At 38.0% G+C, this 24690-nt stretch overlaps 1 protein-coding gene across 5 annotated transcripts in view; it reads left to right on the top strand.

Annotated features, from left to right (window-relative positions):
* The window catches only part of LOC119738812 (serine/threonine-protein kinase Nek11-like), a 61964-nt gene that overhangs the window by 1761 nt on the left and 35513 nt on the right, over window positions 1-24690 (top strand). For 4 of the 5 annotated variants that reach the window (XM_038213775.1, XM_038213776.1, XM_038213773.1 and 1 more), the window contains exons 2-7: window positions 39-235; window positions 1619-1784; window positions 2871-2989; window positions 22845-23036; window positions 23816-23965; window positions 24520-24598. In XM_038213775.1, coding sequence (XP_038069703.1) covers window positions 72-235; window positions 1619-1784; window positions 2871-2989; window positions 22845-23036; window positions 23816-23965; window positions 24520-24598 — 870 coding nt within the window. In that variant the 5' untranslated portion in view covers window positions 39-71. The remainder of the gene's footprint in view (window positions 1-38; window positions 236-1618; window positions 1785-2870; window positions 2990-22844; window positions 23037-23815; window positions 23966-24519; window positions 24599-24690) is intronic. The other variant, XM_038213774.1, reaches the window with a different exon arrangement.

The following is a 24690-nucleotide window of genomic DNA, read 5'->3' as shown; positions in this document are numbered from 1 at the left end:
TGCACTGAAAACCTGACGTGATCCTTACATTTCCTCCTCAGCCCCTGCAACTCAAAGGTCTACATGCCGCCATGCCTCCAGCGCGAGGTGTCAAGAAGCCCAAGGACGACAAGAGTGACCATCGGGTCTTGGCCAACCGGTACGTGGTGGAGAAGAAGCTAGGCAGTGGCAATTATGGCACGGCTTACCTGGTGCACGACACCAAGGCAAACACCAGCAAAGGGGAGGAGGAATGGTAAGTACGGGAACCAGTTTCACAAAATCGCTCAGCAGAAACCTTAAGATTAATCCTAATCTTGCCAGATGCAACGTAGTGTATCAGGTGAAAAGAACTGGTGCACTTTGATGCATTCAGCTACCAACAATGAGAGCTAAGGCGATCCCATTGAACAATGCCACAGTTCTATCCTGCTGCATGCGGTGACCAGGGAATCTCAGGCAGTGTTGGCCTCGAGACTTTTCCCCTGATGGATCTTGCTGCATTTGGCAGGCTTGTGTGTTGCATGTTGCTACGTTTGGCAGGGTTCTAGCAAACATACCCTGGAGGGTTAGGGTTAACGTAGCAGAAAAATTGTGCGAATTGTAACCCTAACCCTCCTCAATCCTCCAAAATCAACTAGGCAGTTTGGGGGGATTTTGGAGAGAATTGAGGCTGTATGCCATTTTAGCGCCAATTGATTTTGAAGGATGCATTGGGTCAAGGTCTTAAGCTGCACCTTGTTGTTTATGCAATAGCAATGCATAAATTATGCCTAGATTATACCAGATGTTATCCGCACCACTTCTGGATATCATCAACAATTCCTCATTGTATTACAATGATTGTTGGAGGAGTTGGAAGGATTGAGGCGGTGGTCACCCCTCCACTGCACAAATGCAAGAAATAACAGATGCTTTTGGAGGAATGAGGCTGTATCCGATTATTACCTGGCGGTAATTAGAGGATTTTGAAGGATTGAGAATGGATCCCAGCCAAAAGGTCCTAGTATACATATTCAAGGTTGTACAGGGTGAGTCAAAAAACACAAAACCCAAATGTCGGGACTTTTGTTTTATTGAAGTTCTGCATGTAGCACTTTCAAAATCTAGGATATAAAAGCCCAATTCATAAGCTATCTTTCAGTACAAGAATCATGCAAATCACTTACATACTTTTCAAGTTACGGAATTTTAAACACAACCACCGTTTTAAAGTTCTGTCCACGGATCACTCAAAAGGCGTGCGTTCTTTCAGCAAACCGAAAACAATTTACACACATCCCTATGTGATTTGTTTTCGTTTTGCTGAAAGAACACACACCTTTTTTTGTTATCCGTGGACAGAACTTTAAAACGGTGGTTGTGTTTAAAAGTCTGTAACTTGAAAAGTACACAAGTGATTTGAATGATTCTTGTACTAAAAGAATACTCATGAATTGAGCTTTCATATGCTAGATATTGAAAGTGCTACATGCAGAACTTCACTAAAACAATAGTCCCAACATTTGGGTTTTCTTTTTTTTTTACTCACCCTCTATAACTTCAAAAAACAAGTAAACCCTCAGGAGTAGCTTACAAATTTAACAAGATGAAAGAATGTTTTTGTTTTGTTTTTGCAATTTGACATGGTCAATGACAGGAAGGTCCTGAAGGAGATATCATGCAGCGATTTAGCTCCTGATGAGACAGTAGACGCCATGCATGAGGCTAAGCTGCTCTCCAAGCTCCACCATCCAAACATCGTCAGGTTTAACGACAGCTTCTTGGATGGGGAATTCTTCTGCATCATCACAGAGTACTGCGAGGTGAGAGCAAAGCTTTCTGATCTTAGCCCTAACTCCCTAGCATGATGTACTAGGGACCATACCCATCCTGGCAAATTCCAACACCATATGGGAAACTGCACACACATATTTTTGACTTTGATTCTGGAGGTGTGCCAACCCAATGTGAAAGACCTTCAGTTTAGGGGTACTGTACCCATCCTGACAGATTCCAACAAAACATGCCACTTGGGTTTGATGGGTTGAGTTCTGTTCGGGTAGACAAATGCATTTAATAATGAGGCTGTGACCGTTGCTTAGTTCTGCAACTTCTGCGTGTGTTACTTTATTGTAAAGTGATTAGTTTTGGAAGAAGGGGTAACTTGATATCTGTTATACAGCTCTGATTTTAGTGGCATAAAAAAATGCACAAAGAAAGGATAAACCTAAACACTGTTATATTGTCCATTAAGTTATCTCTCACTCAAGCCATGCTTTTAACCCTTACCCTACTAGACCCTCCAACGCATGCCAATATGTGCCTCAAGAAAATCTCCTATGTTTTTTGCATGGCCCTCCAATATCTGCCATGTCATTTCAAGGGTAACTGGACAGGCACTCCAATACATGCCACAGAGAACAATGAGAGTCCTCTGATAACAAAGTGAGTGCCCCCAGCTGGTCAGTATCAGGCACCCTCCAGGGCCTCCAACTCCTGCCAATTGGAGCCTTCACAGTCAAGATAGTTTATCCTCCAATATACTGCAGCTGGAGGGCATTGGCATAACCAACTGACATGCAGTAAACTACCCTCAGAGAGTAAGGGTTAATACATTCATACCGGTACCTGTAACAGTTGTTGTTCATTTGCTAGAGTTAATATTATACTGTTAATGGTTGCTTTATTTCGCAGGGAAAATAAGGTTTAAGGTCAAAAGCGAAAACAAAAAAATAAGAATTATCCGAAAGAAGCAAGGTTCTTCTCAATGGACTATCCAGTTTGTTTAGATTGAACATAAACATAAAAAGTTTCCAACAACAGCATGTTCTTCATTTAAAAGCAGGATACGCTAGCCTTGAATTTATTTTGTGGATAAGTGCACATTTTGGAAACTTTTATTTTTGTAGGGTGGGGATCTGGACGATAAGATCACAGCTTACAAGAAGTCAGGACGACAGGTTGACCAAACCCTGATCATGGATTGGTTCGTTCAGCTGGTTCTGGCAGTTCAGCACATGCACAGCAGGTCAGTATCAGCCTTATTTAACCAGTTCACGCTGGGATTATTTTGACAAGAACGGAATGAGGCGCGGGATTACATTTCACTCGACCTCAAGCCAGGCGGGTTGAAGCCATCACCCTCGGGCAGCACACTCATATTTCCGGCCTTGCTTGCTGCAAGCGGGTCGCTGACAGATATTTCCAGCCTCGCTCTCTACGTGTTTATCTGTCATCCGTTTCGAATACCGCAAAACTTTTGTGTGTATACACGGCCTCCGGTGCGAACTGGTTGAAGGTGGAGTAGATCATTTGCAGATATCCAAAAAAGTAAATGACCAAATTATTGTTGGAAAGCTTACTTGGTTTAAAGATAGTGGCACTTAACCCCATGTGAACATTATTCCTTCTGGCATGCTGTCATTTTGAAGAAAAAAGTACAAGAAGGTCATTTCCAAAGATGCGTCGAGTGACAATTTTTTTTTAAATTTCTGTCAGTAGTTGGTTTGTAATTGAGCGAATCCGTGAATGGGTGCACGCAAGCGTCGACACGACGCACAAGCACGCAGTTGGTATTTTTCGTCAGTTCAGTGCGTGACATCGGGTGATTGAGGACGTGTTTTGGTTGCTGATTTTAGGAAAATTTCTTAATATGACTTGGCAACTTTTGAAATGAAATTGAGAACCTAGAATATTATTTTCTCGAAATATTCAGCATTCTAGAGCTAAAAATGCATGGGTTTTAGCTTTTCAAAATCTAAACCTTTGGATTTTGAGCACTTTTGTTGCTTCAAACGAAACAAATGCACAAATGACAAATGATGTACTCTATTTTTAAGTTAACCACTATTTAGCATTTGCGAAGATTTTTAAAATTGCTGTGTGTATTTTCTTTACTTTCAATAATGACATTTATTCAGCTATTTCCAAATGTACATGAAAAGTTAAAATAATGGAACCTATATGTAATCTAGCATAGCATAGGATAACAATTAGATAAAACTAGAAATGTGTTTGTGGACAAACACAAGCTGTTTCGGATATTTAAAATACTCTCTGCACGTGATGAACACTCGATGAAGTCACTTCGAATGTCATCTGCCAAGAGAAAAGTCAATCAGACATATCGTGCCAAAGTATGAATTGAAGAAAAACGTGTATAAAACCTATGGGGAAAAATGCATCTTTAATGTGAAGTAACTTTACACCTGATAATCTCACGATCACGAATTTCTTCTAGGACCATCTGTGGGTGGTAGTCTAAGTGTGTACGAAGTCTCACGTCGATTGGATTTACGAAAGTGCCAAAGTAGAATTTTTTAAATCGTGTACAAACCCTATGGGGAAAAATGCATCTTTAATGTTACTTAACCCAACACCTGATGACGTCTTGATCACAAACTTATTCTAGGACCATCTGTGGGTAATGGTCTAAGTGTGTGCCAAGTCTAAAGTACATCGAATTTACGAAAGTGCCAAAGTGGAGTGTTTAAAAACGTGTACAAACCCTACGGGGAAAAATGCATCTTTAAGGTGACGTAACCCGACACCTGATGACGTCACGGTCATGAATTTATTCTAGAACCATTTGTGGGTGGTGGTCAAAGTACGTATCAAGTCTGAGGTCGATCGGATTTACGAAGAGGCCAAAGTGGAGTGTTTTAAAACGTGTACAAAACATATGGGGAAAAATACATCTTTAATGTGACGTAACCCGACACCTGATGATGTCACAGTCACGAATTTCTTCTAGGACCATTTGTGGGTGGTGATCTAAGTATGTATCAAGTCTGAGGTCGATCAGATTTACGAAGAGGACAAAGTGGAGTGTTTTAAATCGTGTACAAAACATATGGGGAAAAATGCATCTTTAATGTGACGTAACCCGACACCTGATGACGTCACGGTCACGAATTTCTTCTAGGACCATCTGTGGGTGGTGATCTAAGTACGAAGAAAAACGTGTACAAAACCAATAGGGAAAATGTGCATCTTTAATGTGAAGTAATATGACACCTGATGACGTCACAATCACGAATTTCTTCATGGACCATCTGTGATTGGTGATCTAAGTGTGTACCAAGTGTAACGTCGATCAGATTAACGAAAGTGCCGAAATGGAGCGTTTTAAAACGTGTACAAACCCTATGGGGAAAAATGCATTTAATGTGACGTAACCTGACACCTGATGATGTCACGATCACGAATTTCGCCTAGGACCATCGGTGGGTAGTGGTCTAAATATTAATTAAGTCTAAAGTCGATCAGATTTACGAAGATGCCAAAGTGGAGTGTTTTAAAACGTGTTCAAAACATATGGGGAAAAATGCATCTTTAATGTAACGTAACCCGACACCTGATGACGTCAAGGTCACGAATTTCTTCTAGGACCATCTGTGGGTGGTGGTCTAAGTATGAATCAAGTCTGAGGTCGATCGGATTTACGAGGAGGCCAAAGTGGAGTGTTTTAAAACATGTACAAAACATATGGGGAAAAATGCATCTTTAATGTGACGTAACCCGACACCTGATGACGTCACGGTCACGAATTTCTTCTAGGACCATCTGTGGGTGGTGGTCTAAATATGTACCAAGTCTGAAATCGATTGGATTTTAAAAAGTGGCAAAGTGGACTGGTAGAAGAAACGTGTGTTAAACCTATGGAGAAAAAGTCTGAAAAAGGAGAAAAAAAAAAAGAACTAGAGATGTGTTTGTGGACAAACACAAGCTGTTTCGGATATTCAAAATACTCTGTGCACGTGATGAACAATCAGTGACGTCACTAAAAATGTCATCTATAACAGCACATTATACGTACATGTCAAGTTATAACCAAATCGAACATATAGGTCTGTAAATATAGGCCTATGAAGAACAAAATGCCCCTTTAAGGGACGTCACATGACATTTGATGATGACATCACATGAATTTTCATCTATAACCCATCTCGGCATTGGTACGATCACGAATTTCTTCTAGGACCATCTGTGGGTGGTAGTCTAAGTGTGTACCAGGTCTAACGTCGATCGCATAATTTACAAAAGTGCCAAAGTAGAGTGTTTTAAAACGTGTACAAACCCTATGGGGAAAAATGCATCTTTAATGTGATGTAACCCAACACCTGATGACGTCACGATCGCGCATTTCTTCTAGGACCATCTTTGGGTGGTGGTCTAAAAATGTATCAAGACTGAGGTCGATCGGATTTACGAAGGTGCCAAAGTGGAATGTTTTAAAACGTGTACAAAACATATGGGAAAAACGCATCTTTAATGTGACGTAACCGAGCACCTGATGACGCCACGATCACAAATTTTCTTCTTGGACCATCTGTGGGTGGTGGTCTAAGTGTGTACCAAGTGTAACGTCGATCGGATTTACGAAAGTGCCGAAATGGAGCGTTTTAATACATGTACAAACCCTATGGGGAAAAATGCATCTTTAATGTGACGTAACCTGACACTTGATGACGTCACGATCACGAATTTCGTCTAGAACCATCTGTGGGTGGTGGTCTAAGTATGAATTAAGTTTAAAGTCGATCGGATTTATGAAGATGCCAAACTGGTGTGTTTTAAAACGTGTACAAACCCTATGGGGAAAAATGCATCTTTAATTTGATGTAACCTGACACCTGATGACGTCATGATCACAAATTTCTTCTAGGACCATCTGTGGGTGGTGGTCTAAGTATGTACCAAGTCTGAAATCAATCGGATTTTAAAAAGTGGCAAAGTGGAGTGGTAGAAGAAACGTGTGTTAAACCTATGGAGAAAAAGTCTGAAAAAGGAGAAAAAAAAAAAGAAAAAGAAACTAGAGGTCTATGTCTGTTTGCAACAGAACATAGGGCTTTTCCACATTATGATTTTTTTTAATCAATAATATGCCCTGAATATGCATGAACATAATATCTGTCAAAGTTAGCCGAAAAATCGGCTAAAACGGTCACTTTGGACAGGATTTGACCTCGGCAATACGATGTATGTGCGTGTGTACAAGGTCTTTGCTTGGACAAAGAGTGATCTAAATAAATTACTGGCAAAGAGTCGAAAATGCAATTTGAAAATCGACAATTATTTTTAAATTTTTGATGACGTCATCGTGACGTCATTTCAAACTTTGCATACTAGTATGATTAACAACCTACCCTCCAAGTTTCATGACAATTGGACCTTTCCTTATATGAGTTTTGAAAAATCGCATTTTGATGACGTCATGATGACGTCACACATTTTTCAAGTTTTGTGTGAATACCTATTACCTAACAGACCTAATGCAAAAAAGAATTTTGCATTTTGCATGTTGCGTTCGGGAGATATGGTTAAAAGGTCCAAAAAATCAAATATTCATATAAAATCTCAGGATGACGTCATCATGACGTCACCTCATTTTTAATCTATAACACATCCTGGTATAGCCACATACCAAGTTTCAACCCAATCGGACTTACATTTCTGTAGATATAAGACTTCACAATATGCACGCAAATTTTCAAAAATCAATAAAAAATTAGGTGATGACGTCATCGTGACGTCATAGTCTTGGCATAATTTTTGTATGAGGGTCTTCCTTGGCAGTAACTTCGATGACGATTCCAGATCGCCAAATTATTAAAATGGTGGCTTGAAAACGTGTACAAAGTCAATGGGTTAAAAATCCCACAGCAGAAAAACTGCACCTATAAAAACGTGATTTGCCTTTAAACTGAAACATTTTTATAAAATATTACTTGATATTCTGACTCTTGGGAATATTTTCAATAAAATGGCATACGTAAAAAAATACGATTTCTTTTTCCTTCTCATAGTAATTCTCGGCCAAAGTTCAGAACTACTCAGTAAGATATATCAGTGTTGTATAGGAAAAGACTTGCGGAGAAAGCTGTGTACAAAGTCTATGAGAAAAATTAATTATTCATAAATCCATAATAAATCACTTGATGACGTCACTATGACGTCACTCTTCGGGACACATCTCGGCTATAGGGACTATGCTTATGCCAACTTTCAATGATATCTGACAAAGATTAATGCCAAAAGGGCTATAATACGTCCCTGTCTATGCGCATGCATGAACATAAAATTTGTCAAAGTTAGCCGAAAATCGGCTAAAACGGTCACCGTGGACAGGATTCGACCTCAGCAACACGTGCGCTGCATGCTGACTGACAAACGATGTACATGTATGTGCATGTACATGTACATTGTGGATGTCCTGTCCTGTGCATGTTTTGAAGCAGAGGTATTGTCAACGTGAAGTTTTAAGCGTGCGCAGGGTATGTTCGAGTTCGCTTATCTCCTCGAATATTTGAAATGTTTTAGACCTACCCTTTAATCGACAAAGTAAAAACAAATATAAAAACTGCCATGGTTGAGTTTTCAGGAATTTTCAATTGAAAAAGGGTCTTTTCATTATAACTTCCGGTCTAATGACGTCATTCGCCTAAAACTTCGCACACGTCTTAAGTGGGTCAAGGTCATCATATACACCAATATTTAGGCTATTCCGACAAACTTCGCCACAGACATCTATTCAAAATACATTTTTGCTAATTTTCAACCTGTCGCTAGAGGGCGCTCGAAGATTGCATGACGTCATCGGTAGATGATTTGAAGAATACTATCGGCCAAAAGACTAACACCGTTGAAAGCAAGTTCATATCTATTACCACTTTCAAATAATAAGCCACTTCCGGTTTGGGCTTTTTTCGACCGGAAGCAAGGGTCACGTGATTGCACGCACACTGAATGAAATGAAGACCTTAACCTACTCTACCACTTGCCGGCAAAAGAATGCTGCGGACGCGTACGGTTGATTTCTTATGCATTTTTAAATATTAAAAGTGTCACAATTTAATTGCCTATAAATAAACACCTGATGACGTCATCATGACGTCATCATTACACAATGTTGTTTGAATTAGGGTCTTTGCTTGGACAAAGAGTGATCTAAATGAATTACTGGCAAACAGTCAAAAATGCCCTTTGAAAATCGACAATTTTTTCTTAATTTTTGTGTACAAAGTCTATGGGAAAAATTAAATATTCAAAAATCTATAATAAATTAGCCAATGACGTCACCATGACGTCATTCTTCGGGGCACATCTCTGCTATAATGACTATGACTATGCTTAATTTGAATGATGTATGACGAAGATTAATACCAAAAGTGGCACTGAGAAAAAACGTGTACAAAGTCTATGGGATTTAGGCGACAAAAAGAATAAGAAGAAGAAGAAGAAGAAGAAGAAGAAGAAGAAAGAAAAAAAATGAGAACAAAAAGAAAGGCTTTTCCGCTTTTTTGCGGAAAAGCCAAAAAAACTAGAGTTTTGTCCGTCTTATGCACGGAGCAAATGGCTTTTTCGCTGTAGGTGGTTTTATTAGGCGTAGGAAATATAGTATACCGTAGCTACCTAAATTTTAAAAATAGAAATCATCTTCAAAAATTGTACGAAGTTAAACGTGTACAAAGTCAATGGGCTTAAAATCCCACTGCAGAAAAACTGCAACTTTAAATACGTGATTTCATGACGTCATACTCTTGGCATTATTTTTGTATAAAGGTCTTCCTTGGCTTTAACTTTGATGACGATTGAAGATTGCCAAGTTACCAAAATGGTGGTTTGAAAACGTGTATAAAGTCAATGGGCTAAAAATCCCACTGCAGAAAAACTGCACCGGGGTCATTCCATGCCAACTCAACAAATGGTGCACACCATCACCTCTTGGATTTTTTTTTTTTTTCACCACATTTTTTGCCTGTAATAGCCCCCAATTGAAACTACTTTCATGTAAAATCTTACACTTATATTAACTTCATTGAATGAGATATAGCCCTTGCAAAAAGCAAATTGTTTATTTTTACGATAACTTGACCCCCCCCCAAAAAACCAACGTCAGACATTCCGCACCAAATTTTGCTTCACATATGTGTGAGGTTGGTCCTTAGTGAAGTCCTCTGAAAAGTTTCATGTTGGTGTCTAAATGTCTTCAGTGGATAGCTGGGCTTTATAAAGAGTCTATATCTTATGATGCTGCAGGTTCCGTAACATACATGTACATGTACATGTACATGTACTTGTATTTTACGGAACCAGCACAACAAAATCTCCCGACTTTTGAAAGACTTGGGTCAAGACTACCCATTTCCTGCTCAATAAACAGTTGCTTGTAGACCTACGTGTGCATTATATGCAAATTAGGTTAAATTACTTGAGAGTCTTATTCTTTCCATGTGCTCATCACACAGCATGCATGTCATGTACATTTATGTACATTGTAGTAATTAACCAGTTCTCACTTGCATAGCATAGTATAGCACTAACCTGAACCAAAGAGAAATGATTCAGTTTGAGTAGAGGGTCTATGGTTAAACCTGATTGATCTTAGTTTTTATTATGGATAAGTGGAAACCTAGTTCATCCAAGGAGTTGCATGTATGCTCAAACTCATCATGCACCAATTGTAGCAGCTAACCTCAACCCAGGAAAATATGTTTGTGTGGTCTATGATGATGTTTGGTACATTGCTATTGTAGAAGATATACCCGGTATCACAACTTCAATGAGGATGTGTATGTCCGCTTCTGCAGGACGGAATCAACAAATACTCTCTATTGGCCACAAAGAGAGGATAAATGTAACATTCCATTTGTTGATGTGTTGTGTTGCGTACCAACACCAGCACTTCTACATAGCGGTGGAAGGCAATACAAACTTAGTGAGCCAACCATCATGCAACTCATTCAACTTCATCAAAACTACATCACAAGGAATGCATAATTTCACCTGTGAAACTGTGAAAAATTATATCAACTGATCAAAAGTCTACATGTACAAATGTCAGCTAAGTTTCATACCCAACTTGTTCTTTATGTACCGACTGCTGTTATTCTAGGTACCGGTACGTGAACTTGTATGTTACGGAACCAGCATCGTAAGATATAGACTCATTATAAAGCCCAGCTATCCACTGAAGACATTTAGACACCAACATGAAACTTTTCAGAGGACTTCACTAAGGACCAACCTTAAACATATGTGAAGCAAAATTTGGTGCGGAATGTCTGACGTTGGTTTTTGGGGGGGTCAAGTTATCGTAAAAATAAACAATTTGCTTTTTGCAAGGGCTATATCTCATTCAATGAAGTTAATATAAGTGTAAGATTTTACATGAAAGTAGTTTCACTTGGGGGCTATTACAGGCAAAAAATGTGGTGAAAAAAATATTTTCAATTTTTGACTTACACCCCCCCGAACATTGGTCCAGATGAGTTTTTGGGCCATTTTGGGGCCCCTCTAACTTAAAAATGAAACAAGCTACTTTCTTTCTGTTTAAATATTTGAAATCTACAGCAAAAAATAGCCCAGATTACCAAGTTTGAAATGTCTGGGGGGTATAGTTTTAAATATATGGCCCTTTAAACATTGAATTTCGTGACGCGACGCGCTTTTGGCCCCGCCCACCTCAAATTTCAAAATGCTGTTGTGCAAGAACGAAAAGTCGTAGAGACCCCAAATTTTCAGAATTTGCATTTCTCCTAAGTATCTTTCAGTACACCAAAAAAGAAAAAAATCCAAGAGGTGATGGTGTGCAACATTTGTTGAGTTGGCATGGAATGACCCATCTTTAAATACGTGATTTGCCTTTAAACTGAAACATTTTTATAAAATATTACTTGATATTCCGACTCTTGGGAATATTTTCAATCAAATGACAAAGCTTAAAAAATACGATTTCTCTTTACTTCTCAAAGTAATTTTCGTCCGAAGTTCAGAACCACTCAGTAATCAGTGTTGTACAAGAAAAGACTTGTGGAGAAAGCTGTGTACAAAGTCTATGGGAAAAAGTAATTATTCATAAATCCATAGTAAATCACTTGATGACCTCACCATGACGTCAATCTTCAGGACACACCTTTGCTGTAGGGGCTAGAGTTGTTTAACAAGGGACATTAATATTCATGAGTTGACAATGTGGCGCTTGGTCCGCGCCCTCACGACCACGTGCGTGTGTGGTGTATGGGAAGCATGCGATGCCGAATCTGGTCAATGTATACACGCACACACTTGCGGTATATGCTTGCTTTACATGCGGATGAGACTCTCTCTGCAGCAACTTGCGCAAGGGTATAATTTGCCGAAGCCGCGTCAACTGTGTGAACAATTTCACAAGCTCGGAACTTGGTACTGTTGAGGCAAATGTTTACGCTATCATTTAATGGGCAAATCAAGATTATATCTGTATGGATTGATTTGTTAGCAATTTTTGAAAAAGGAAAGGTCTTTTCAACGGAACTTCCGGTCTGATGACGTCATACGCCTAAAACTTCGCACACGTCTTAAGTGGGTCAAGGTCATCATATACACCAATATTTAGGCGATTCCGACAAAATTCGCCACAGACCTCTATTCAAAATACATTTTTGAAAATATTCAACCCGTCGCTAGAGGGCGCTCGAAGATTGCATGACGTCATCGGTAGATGATTTGAAGAATACTATCAGCCAAGAGACTAACACCGTTAAAAGCAAATTCATATCTATTACCACTTTTAAATAATAAGCCACTTCCGGTTTTGGTCTTTTTCGACCGGAAGCAAGGTTCACGTGATTTCACGCACACTGAATGAAATAAAGACCTCAACCTATTCTACCACTTGCTGGCAACAGAATCCTGCGGACGCGTAAGGTTGATTTCTTATGCATTTTTCAATATTAAAAAGTGTCATAATTTAATTGCCTATAAATAAACACAGGATGACGTCATCATGACGTCATCATTACACAATGTTGTTTGAATTAGGGTCTTTGCTTGGACAAAGAATGGTGCAAATGAATTACTCGCAAAGAGTCTAAAATGCCCTTTGTATATCGACATTTTAAAAAAATTCTGTGTACAAAGTCTATGGGAAAAATTAAATATTCAAAAATATACAATAAATTAGTCGATGACGTCATCATGACGTCATTGTTCTAGGATCATCCTTGCATAAGGGTCCTTCATTGGTATAAGTTTGATGAAAATCCGAAGTTGCAAAAGCACTAAAGTCGTGTAGAGAAAAAACGTGTACAAATTGAATGGGCTTTTTGGAGAAGAAGAGGAAGAAGAAGAGGAAGAAAAAAAAAAAAAAATCAAGACAAAAAGAATGCCTTTTTCGCAAAATTGCGAAAAAGCCAAAAATCTTAACGAAAACAAGAGCTGTTTCGGTGTGTCACCGAAACAGCTAAAAAGAAAAAAAAAATCTTAACGAAAACAAGAGCTGTTTCGGTGTGTACACCGAAACAGCTAAAGAAAAAAAAAAATCTTAACGAAAACAAGAGCTGTTTCGGTGTGTACACCGAAACAGCTAACTAGAGGTCTATGTCTGTTTGCAACAGAACATAGGGCTTTTCTGCATTATGATTTTTTTTAATCAATAATATGCCCTGAACATTTATGAACATAACATCTGTCAAAAGAATTTTGCATTTTGCATGTTGCGTTCGGGACATATGGCTAAAAGGTCCGAACAAATAAATATTCATATAAAATCTCAGGATGACGTCATCATGACGTCACCTCATTTTTAATCTATAACACATCCTGGTATAGCCACATACCAAGTTTCAACCCAATCGGACTTACATTTCTGTAGATATAAGACTTCACAATATGTACGTAAATTTTCAAAAATCAATAAAAAATTAGGTGATGACGTCATCGTGACGTCATAGTCTAGGCAGATTTTTTGTATGAGGGTCTTCCTTGGCTGTAACTTTGATGACGATTCCAGATCGCCAAGTTATAAAAATGGTGCCTTGAAAACGTGTACAAAGTCAATGGGTTAAAAATCCAACAGCAGAAAAACTGCACCTTTAAATACGTGATTTGCCTTTAAACTGAAACATTTTTATCAAATATTACTTGATATTCTGACTCTTGGGAATATTTTCAATCAAATGACAGTCGTAAAAAAATACGATTTCTTTTTCCTTCTCATAGTAATTCTCAGCCGAAGTTCAGAACTACTCAGCAAGATATATCAGTGTTGTATAGGGAAAGACTTGTGGAGAAAGCTGTGTACAAAGTCTATGAGAAAAATTAATTATTCATGAATCCATAATAAATCATTTGATGATGACGTCATCATGATGTCATAGTCTTGGCATAATTTTTGTATGAGGGTCTTTCTTGGCTGTAACTTTGATGACGATTCCAGATCGCCAAGTTATGAAAATGGTGGCTTGAAAACGTGTACAAAGTCAATAGGTTAAAAATCCCACAGCAGAAAAACTGCACCTTTAAATTAGTGATTTTCCTTTAAACTGAAACATTTTTATAAAATATTACTTGCTATTCTAACTCTTGGGATTATTTTCAATCAAATGACAGGCGTAAAAAAATACGATTTCTTTTTCCTTCTCATAGTAATTCTCAGCCGAAGTTCAGAACTACTCAGTAAGATATATCAGACTTGTGGAGAAAGCTGGGTACAAAGTCTATGAGAAAAATTAATTATTCATAAATCCATAATAAATCACTTGATGACGTCATCATGACGTCACTCTTCGGGACACATCTTGGCTATAGGGACTATGCTTATGCCAACTTTCAATGATGTCTGACAAAGATTAATGCCAAAAGTGATATAATACGTCCCTGTCTATGCGCATGCATGAACATAAAATCTGTCAAAGTTAGCCGAAAATCGGCTAAAACGGTCACTGTGGACAGGATTTGACCTCAGCAACACGTGCGCTGCAGGCTGACTGACATACGATGTATGTGCCTATGTACAACGTACGTGCATGTACATGTACATGTACATTGTGGACGTCCTGTCCTGTGCATGTTTTGAAGCAGAGGTATTGTCAACGTGAAGTTTTAAGCGTGCGCAGGGTATGTTCGAGTTCGCTTATCGCCTCGAAACTTTGAAATGTTTTAAACCTACCCTTCAATCGACAATTAAAGTAAAAACAAATATAAAAACTGCCATGGTTGATTTTTCAGGAATTTTCACATGAAAAAGGGTCTTTTTATTATAACTTCCGGTCTGATGACGTCATTTGCCTAAAACTTCGCACACGTCTTAAGTGGGTCAAGGTCATTATATACACCAATATTTAGGCGATTCCGACAAACTTCGCCACAGACATCTATTCAAAATACATTTTTGCTAATTTTCAACCTGTCGCTAGAGGGCGCTCGAAGATTGCATGACGTCATCGGTAGATGATTTGAAGAATTCTATCGGCCAAGAGACTAACACCGTTAAAAGCAAGTTCATATCTATTACCATTTTCAAATAATGAGCCACTTCCGGTTTGGGCCTTTTTCGACCGGAAGCAAGGGTCACATGATTGCACGCACATGGAATGAAATGAAGACCTTAACCTGCTCTACCACTTGCCGGCAACAGAATGCTGCGGACGCGTACGGTTGATTTCTTATGCATTTTTAAATATTAAAAGTGTCACAATTTAATTGCCTATAAATAAACACAGGATGACGTCATCATAACGTCATCATTCCACAATGTTGTTTGAATTAGGGTCTTTGCTTGGACAAAGATTGGTGTAAATGAATTAGTGGCAAAGAATCAAAAATGCCCTTTGAAAATCGACAATTATTTTTTAATTTCTGTGTACAAAGTCTATGGGAAAAATTAAATATTCAAAAATCTATAATAAATTAGTCGATGACGTCACCATGACGTCAATCTTCGGGACACATCTTTGCTATAAGGGCTATGCTTATGCTAACTTTGAATGATGTATGACAAAGATTAATGCCAAAAGTGGCGTGTAGAATAAACGTCTACAAAGTCTATGGGGTTTTGGGAAAAAAAGAAGAAGAAGAAGAAAGAAAACTAGAGGTCTATGTCTGTTTGCAACAGAACATAGGGCTTTTCCGCATTATGATTTTTTTTAATCAATAATATGCCCTGAATATGCATGAACATAAAATCTGTCAAAGTTAGCCGAAAATCGGCTAAAACGGTCACTGTGGACAGGATTTGACCTCAGCAACACGTGCGCTGCAGGCTGACTGACATACGATGTATGTTCCTATGTACAACGTACGTGCATGTACATGTACATGTGCATTGTGGACGTCCTGTCCTGTGCATGTTTTGAAGCAGAGGTATTGTCAACGTGAAGTTTTAAGCGTGCGTAGGGTATGTTCGAGTTTGCTTATCGCCTCGAAACTTTCAAATGTTTTAGACCTACCCTTCAATCGACAATTAAAGTAAAAACAAATATAAAAACTGCCATGGTTGATTTTTTCAGGAATTTTCAAATGAAAAAGGGTCTTTTTATTGTAACTTCCGGTCTGATGACGTCATTTGCCTAAAACTTCGCACATGTCTTAAGTGGGTCAAGGTCATCATAAACACCAATATTTTGGCGATTACGACAAACTTCGCCACAGACATCTATTCAAAATACACTTTTGCTAATTTTCATCCTGTCGCTAGAGGGCGCTCAAAGATTGCATGACGTCATCGGTAGATGATTTGAAGAATACTATTGGCCAAGAGACTAACATCGTTAAAAGCTAGTTTATATCTATTACCACTTTTAAATGATAAGCCACTTCCGGTTTTGGCCTTTTTCGACCGGAAGCAAGGGTCACGTGATTTCACGCACACTGAATGAAATAAAGACATCAACCTATTCTACCACTTGCCGGCAACAAAATGCTGCGGACGCGTACGGTTGATTTCTTATGCATTTTTGAATATTAAAAGTGTCACAATTTAATTGCCTATAAATACACACCTGATGACGTCATCATGACACGTCATCATTACACAATGTTGTTTAAATTAGGGTCTTTGCTTAGACAAAGATTGGTGTAAATGAATTACTGGCAAAGAGTCGAAAAGGCCTTTTGCAAATTGACAATTTTTTTTAAATTTCTGTGTACAAAGTCTATGGGAAAAATTAAATATTCAAAAATCTATAATAAATTAGTCGATGACGTCACCAAGACGTCAATCTTCGGGACACATCTTTGCTATAGGGACTATGCTTATGCTAACTTTGAATGATGTATGACAAAGATTAATGCCAAAAGTGGCACTGAGAAAAAACGTGCACAAAGTCTATGGGATTTAGGCGACAAAAAGAAGAAGCCAAAAAAAAAAAAAAAAAAAAAAAAAAAATTAGAACAAAAACAAAGGCTTTTCCGCAACTTTGCGGAAAAGCCAACTAGAGGTCTATGTCTGTTTGCAACAGAACATAGGGCTTTTCCGCATTATGATTTTGTTTAATCAATAATATGCCCTGAATATGCATGAACATAAAATCTGTCAACGTTAGCCGAAAAATCGGCTAAAACAGTCAATGTGGACAGGATTTGACCTCGGCAATACGATGTATGTGCGTGTGTACAAGGTCTTTGCTTGGACAAAGAGTGATCTAAATAAATTACTGGCAAAGAGTCAAAACGCACTTTGAAAATCGACAATTATTTTTAAATTTTTGATGACGTCATCATGACGTCACTTCGAACTTTGCATACTAGTATGATTAACTACCTACCCACCAAGTTTTATGACAATTGGACCTTTCCTTATATGAGTTTTGAAAAATCGCATTTTGATGACGTCATGATGACGTCACATACTTTTCAAGTTTTGTGCGAATAGCTATTACATAACAGACCAAATGCAAAAAAGAATTTTGCATGTTGCATGTTGCATTCGGGAGATATGGCTAAAAGATACAAAAAAATAAATGTTCATATAAAATCTCAGGATGACGTCATCATGACGTTACCTCATTTTTAATCTATAACACATCCTGGTATAGCCACATACCAAGTTTCAACCCAATCGGACTTACATTTCTGTAGATATAAGACTTCACAATATGTACGTAAATTTTCGAAAATCAATAAACAAATTAGGTAATGACGTCATCGTGACGTCATAGTCTTGGCATAATTTTTGTATGAGGGTCTTCCTTGGCTGTAACTTTGATGACGATTCCAGATCACCAAGTTATAAAAATGGTGGCTTGAAAACGTATACAAAGTCAATGGGTTAAAAATCCCACAGCAGAAAAACTGTACCTTTAAATACATGATTTGCCTTTAAACTGAAACATTTTTATAAATATTACTTGATATTCTGACTCTTGGGAATATTTTCAATCCAATGGCAAACGTAAAAAATACGATTTCTTTTTCCTTCTCATAGTAATTTTCGGCCGAAGTTCAGAACTACTCAGTAAGATATATCAGTGTTGTATAGGAAAAGACTTGTGGAAAAAGCTGTGTACAAAGTCTATGAGAAAAATTAATTATTCATGAATCCATAATAAATCACTTGATGATGACGTCATCATGATGTCATAGTCTTGGCATAATTTTTGTGTGAGGGTCTTCCTTGGCTGTAACTTTGATGACGATTCCAGATCGCCAAAATACGAAAATGGTGGCTTGAAAACGTGTACAAAGTCAATAGGTTAAAAATCCCACAGCAGAAAAACTGCACCTTTAAATGCGTGATTTTCCTTAAAACTGAAACATTTTTATAAAATATTACTTGCTATTCTAACTCTTGGGAATATTTTCAATCAAATGAAAGGCGTAAAAAAATACGATTTCTTTTTCCTTCTCATAATAATTCTCGGCCGAAGTTCAGAACTACTCAGTAAGATATATCAGTGTTGTATAGGGAAAGACTTGTGGAGAAAGCTGTGTACAAAGTCTATGAGAAAACATAATTATTCATAAATCCATAATAAATCACTTGATGACGTCACCATGATGTCACTCTTCGGGACACGTCTTGGCTATGGGGACTATGCTTATGGCAACTTTCAATGATATCTGAAAAAGATTAATGCCAAGAGTGCTATAATACGTCCCTGTCTATGCGCATGCATGAACATAAAATCTGTCAAAGTTAGCCGAAAATCGGCTAAAACGGTCACTGTGGACAGGATTTAACCTCAGCAACACGTACGCTGCAGGCTGACTGACATACGATGTACGTGCCTATGTACAACGTACGTGCATGTACATGTACATGTACATTGTGGACGTCCTGTCCTGTGCATGTTTTGAAGCAGAGGTATTGTCAACGTGAAGTTTTAAGCGTGCGTAGGGTATGTTCGAGTTTGCTTATCGCCTCGAAACTTTAGAAATGTTTTAGACCTACCCTTCAATTGACAATTAAAGTAAAAACAAATATAAAAACTGCCATGGTTGATTTTTCAGGAATTTTCGAATGAAAAAGGGTCTTTTTATTGTAACTTCCAGTCTGATGACGTCATTTGCCTAAAACTTCGCACACGTCTTAAGTGGGTCAAGGTCATCATATACACCAATATTTAGGCGATTACGACAAACTTCGCCACAGACATCTATTCAAAATACATTTTTGCTAATTTTCAACCTCTCGCTAGAGGGCGCTCGAAGATTGCATGACGTCATCGGTAGATGATTTGAAGAATACTATTGGCCAAGAGACTAACACCGTTAAAAGCAAGTTTATATCTATTACCACTTTCAAATGATAAGCCACTTCCGGTTTGGGCCTTTTTCGACCGGAAGCAAGGGTCACGTGATTTCACGCACACTGAATGAAATAAAGACCTCAACCTATTCTACCACTTGCCGGCAACAAAATGCTGCGGACGCCTACGGTTGATTTCTTATGCATTTTTGAATATTAAAAGTGTCACAATTTAATTGCCTATAAATACACACCTGATGACGTCATCATGACGTCATCATTACACAATGTTGTTTAAATTAGGGTCTTTGCTTAGACAAAGATTGGTGTAAATGAATTACTGGCAAAGAGTCAAAAATGCCCTTTGCAAATCGACAATTTTTTTAAAATTTCTGTGTACAAAGTCTATGGGAAAAATTAAATATTCAAAAATCTATAATAAATTAGTCGATGACGTCACCATGACGTCAATCTTCGGGACACATCTTTGCTATAGGGACTATGCTTATGCTAACTTTGAATGATGTATGACAAAGATTAATGCCAAAAGTGGCGTTGAGAAAAAACGTGCACAAAGTCTATGGGATTAAGGCGACAAAAAGAAGAAGCCAAAAAAAAAAAAAAAAAAAATGAGAACAAAAACAAAGGCTTTTCCGCAAGTTTGCGGAAAAGCCAAAAAATCAGAACAAAAAGAAAGGCTTTTCCGCAACAATGCGGAAAAGCCAAAAATCTTAACGAAAACAAGAGCTGTTTCGGTGTGTACACCGAAACAGCTAATTAGAATTTACAAAATAAACAAAAACATGCAAAGAAATACTTGATAATACCTGGGATTTCTAATAGTATAAGTCTTTTTTACATTTTATGGAGAGTCAATATGATTTTGATTTCAGTTTGATGTAATTTTTGATCGATGTGATTCTCAGAGGTTGCTTGTTTGTGCATTGTATCTGTACACGATGGAAATAATGGCATTCCCCATTCAATGGAATTCAGTTTTTGAAGAAAGCCATAATTTATTCTTTGTAACTGACCTTTAAACTCTATATAAACAAACAGTCACTGTGAGTCTGTGTATAAACTGTATAGTGAATTATGGGAATAAGTACAGTCAGCGTGACAGTTCCAGATCATTGAAAGTTCCGGATCACTTGATTCAATCAAAATTAATTCAACTGTAACCCCCAAGAAAGTTTAAGAATTTTGTCACCAATTTCAGTGTCTATCAGTTTGCAATTGTTGGGAAAAAAGAAATTTGGGAAATCGCTTAAACACTACCCATCATCCAGTTCGGCAAAATATCTGCTTTGTACTTAGCCTGTGAAGAGAAACGCGTCATGGCAAAATTCTGGTTTACTCCAGTACGTAGTCAACATATATTGTTTTTCTTGACTATATTAGGTTTTCTTGTCAAGAAATAATCTCAGGTATCATTGAGTTGTAATGATTTGGGCATTTGAAATAATTGAATTGCCGTATTTGCTGATAATTTTGTTAGCTTGCTGGTAAGACCGTTGCGGATCACCCATGCACACGATGCAGCTTTGTGTGCAGTCTGCATGATAACAGGCGTGACACACGACGCGCGCGCTGAGCGCGCCGTGAATGATGAATTGTACATGTACCGTTGAATGATGTACGAGGTGGCGCGGCATACATGATCAGCAACTGTCGAAAGTGATCCGCAACTGTTGGGTTCAGTCTTGTACAAAAGCCATGATTTATTTCCCTGTAAGTTGAGTCTGTGTGAACATATTTGGTAGTGGAACGCCGCTATACCGAACATTCGGCTATACCGAACATCATCCTTGGCTCCTGGTTTTAATGTACAAAACGTACCGAACATCGTTGTTGAAAAAAGTCAACAGATTAACAAAAAAAACTACCGGTTGTACATGTATGAAACACTATTTGGGCCACTTTTAATTCCCGAACATCAAACCACCCATGGTTACATCGTGTTTGAATGTTGAAGAGCGATACATGGCTACTATTTCCCCAAGGAATAAAATGGAAAACCACCCGTTGCTAAAGTTTTGTGACAACTCTTCGTATTTTTTTTCATTTAGAAAAGTTTGTTTGGCAATTTTGCTGTGACCTAGTAAGATAAATTGCCTAGGCCTACAACCCAAATGGAACATATAAGACATTTTGAAATAACAACTTGTCACAAATATCTGTATGCCTCTCTTGATGCACATTATAGCACCATTGTATTACAAGTAGAGTATTGTACTATCAAAAAACCTCTTTGTGTACTGCGTACTTCTTTCATGCACGGTTCACACACACGGTTCACACACACAGAGAAATGCCACTTGCAGCCTCATTCAGTGAACTTTATACCCAGCAAGCTGTCATATCTCTGACACGCCTGACGGTTCTATTGTGATTAATGGGTTCTCTAGTGTTTAAATGAGTAGCAATAGGTCAAATGTCACTGCGGTCACACTCCCTAATGCTTGACCTTGTACTCCTACACGTGACCTCTATGGGCAGAGGGTAAATATAAGTTACTGTTACCATGGCAACAGTATATATTTGTGTGAGAGAAAAATGCTTGCACTGGGTTTAACCAAACAAATGCTCCATGTATATTTGTAGGTGACTAGCGTGACTAGCTTCTACATTAATTTGTGAATGTTTCAATATTTGTGTACATGTACAAGTTCATACCACAAGTAGATGGGTTTTCATTTAAAGGATTTGAAATACATAGTTCCTATACATTGCTCTGGTTTAGTTATCATAGGTTTTCATAATTTTCATACATGTACTTATCATAGTTAGGGGTTTTTTGGTGTGTGAAATCTGAGGCAAAAACAGAAAAACAGCCCTTACCAGTAACCAATTATAGTGAATTTGTATTTTTACTAAAAAAAAAAAAGCATAATTGTAACCCACAATTTTTATGTTCTCAAAACACATAACTCTGTGTTTTACTTCCTATTTACTAGATTTCTCTGATGCTATTATATCAACATCTTTCACAGAAAAAAAATCCTAGAAATATTGTTTTTTAATCCTCAAATCAATGTTTGACTTTATTCTGTTTATGAAATACCTTGGTAAAGAGTCAAAATTAAATGTCAAAACTTAAAACAGAAAATTGCACCAAAATTGGATGATACTTCTCAAATATTATGAGTAGGATTAACCCTAACTCCCTACTGTCTTTTACTAAGTACTGGACCAAATCCGCCAAAATCCATCAATCACACTGCTTCCAATGCATGCTTCCAGGCCCAAGTCCATCATACTCCATCAATATTTAGTCAAACGAGGCCTGCAGGACCAAGTCCCCCAAAATCCACCAAAATGGGGGGATGGATTTTGATGGAGTTGGGAAGGTTAGGGTGATGTAGTTTTTAAACTAAAGGAATAATTCTAAGTTTTTCACGTCACTTTCTGTTATTTGTTTTCTCAATAAAAGGAGAGTGCTTCACCGTGACTTGAAGACCCGTAATATCTTCCTGAAGAACAACATGATCAAGATCGGTGACTTTGGCATCTCCCGTGTCCTGATGGGAACCACTGACATGGCCAGCACGTTCACCGGTACCCCGTACTACATGAGCCCCGAGGTGCTGAAACACGAGGGCTACAATTCCAAATCTGACATCTGGTAAATAATATGAGGTGGACCATTTTAATGTGTTATACCATGGTATGAGATTGACGAAGTTCAGCAGCCGATTTCACAAAACAGAACATAACTAACGCCATACGTAGGACTTACGCAACAAATTTGTTGTGCAATTTCACGAAACTTTGAGTAGCGGCCCAACGTTTTAAAAAATCGAAACATCTTAGACGAGGACAATAAGAGCATTTTTGATGGCTGTTTGTGTGTGATTTTGTTCGGCCTTGAAACAGTCGTTGAATCACCTCCGCCGGCCATTTTGAAAATAGTTTTTCCCGATTTTCTTCAGAATCATGCAGCAACTCTATAAAAATTCTGTCAAGAGAAATTCATTTACTTCAAGCACAAAGCTGTGAGTGTCTTGTATCAACTTTGGTATTAAAGTTGTGCAATGACAGGCTCCACGACAGTCACAATTTGCTGGTCATTTTCAGTCGCTACGCCATAACCTACGTTACCTAATGCAATTGCGCAAGTTACGCCATGTTACGCCATAATTTGTTGTGCAAGTCATGGACTTAAACGCACTATGAAACTTTTTTATGAAATTGTCATAACTGAACTGTTGCACTGCGTGAAATATTGCTCAACTTACATAATCAAATGTTGCACAAGTGGAGTTACGCTATTGTGTAAAGTTTCTTAAAATCGGTTGCTGAAGTTCATATATAGATTCCGTGGAGAACATCACCTCATGTTTACCCAATAACATTAGCTTGATTCTCCAAGACTATCGCTTGTATGTTTTGTCATCATTTCAGGTCAATCGCCTGCATTCTCTACGAGCTGTGTTCCCTCCAACATGCCTTTGAGGGCCAGTCACTGATGGGCGTCATGTACAAGATAGTAGAAGGCAAGACACCGGAGATACCAAAGAAATATGACAGTAACATCCAGGAGCTATTAAATGTGTGAGTAAATGAGTAGACCTACACCAAATAAAAGTGTAGAGATTTGTTTCCAAATTTTGTCAAGTTGTAAAATATTTATCTCTGGCGCTATTGAATTTCTGCTTAAGTTTGTATTTAATTTCTTTTCAAACATGTGAGAGTTTTCTGGCAAAATAAGTCACATCTGGGCAGAGGCCGAAAGAGGGTTTGTAGGTATTAGGAAAGAGAACAAAATTCTCCTTACAATATTGTTTGTTATACTTCAGTTGGACATTCAGTTGATAAGTTAGGGCTGTTTTAAGTTTGCACTTATCTACATGTCAAAAAGTAAAATACTGAGAAGAGGCCTTTAAAGTTTCTAGTTTTGTAGTTGTGTAAATGAAAGAGATGCCGATTGGTTTTCTTCATAAAAACACCTCTATTTCGCATTTTTTTTTATACTATGTTATTAAACTATGTTTGGTAAACATATCATAGGTTATAAATATCAATTGATATGGAAATCGAAAGCAAAATCACCCCCATTCAGTTTTTTGCATTTTTCAGTGTTTTTTGTCCCTCTGTAATTTCTCCAGAATGCTGAACAGAGATCCTGCCAAAAGGCCCTCAGCTACTGAAGTCACCAAGCTGCCATTTGTATTGAGACACATGGAGGTAGGCATCAGAGAGATGTACTTATCTCTGGCTTTTTCTGTCCTTTCGAGTCCAATTCCCAATATTTGTGGCACTGCCTACACATTATTTTG

The sequence above is a fragment of the Patiria miniata genome, unplaced genomic scaffold (genome assembly GCF_015706575.1).
Source record: "Patiria miniata isolate m_02_andy unplaced genomic scaffold, ASM1570657v1 HiC_scaffold_3, whole genome shotgun sequence".
Classification (NCBI taxonomy): Eukaryota; Metazoa; Echinodermata; class Asteroidea; order Valvatida; family Asterinidae; genus Patiria; species Patiria miniata.
This window is presented reverse-complemented; position numbering and strand designations above follow the sequence as displayed.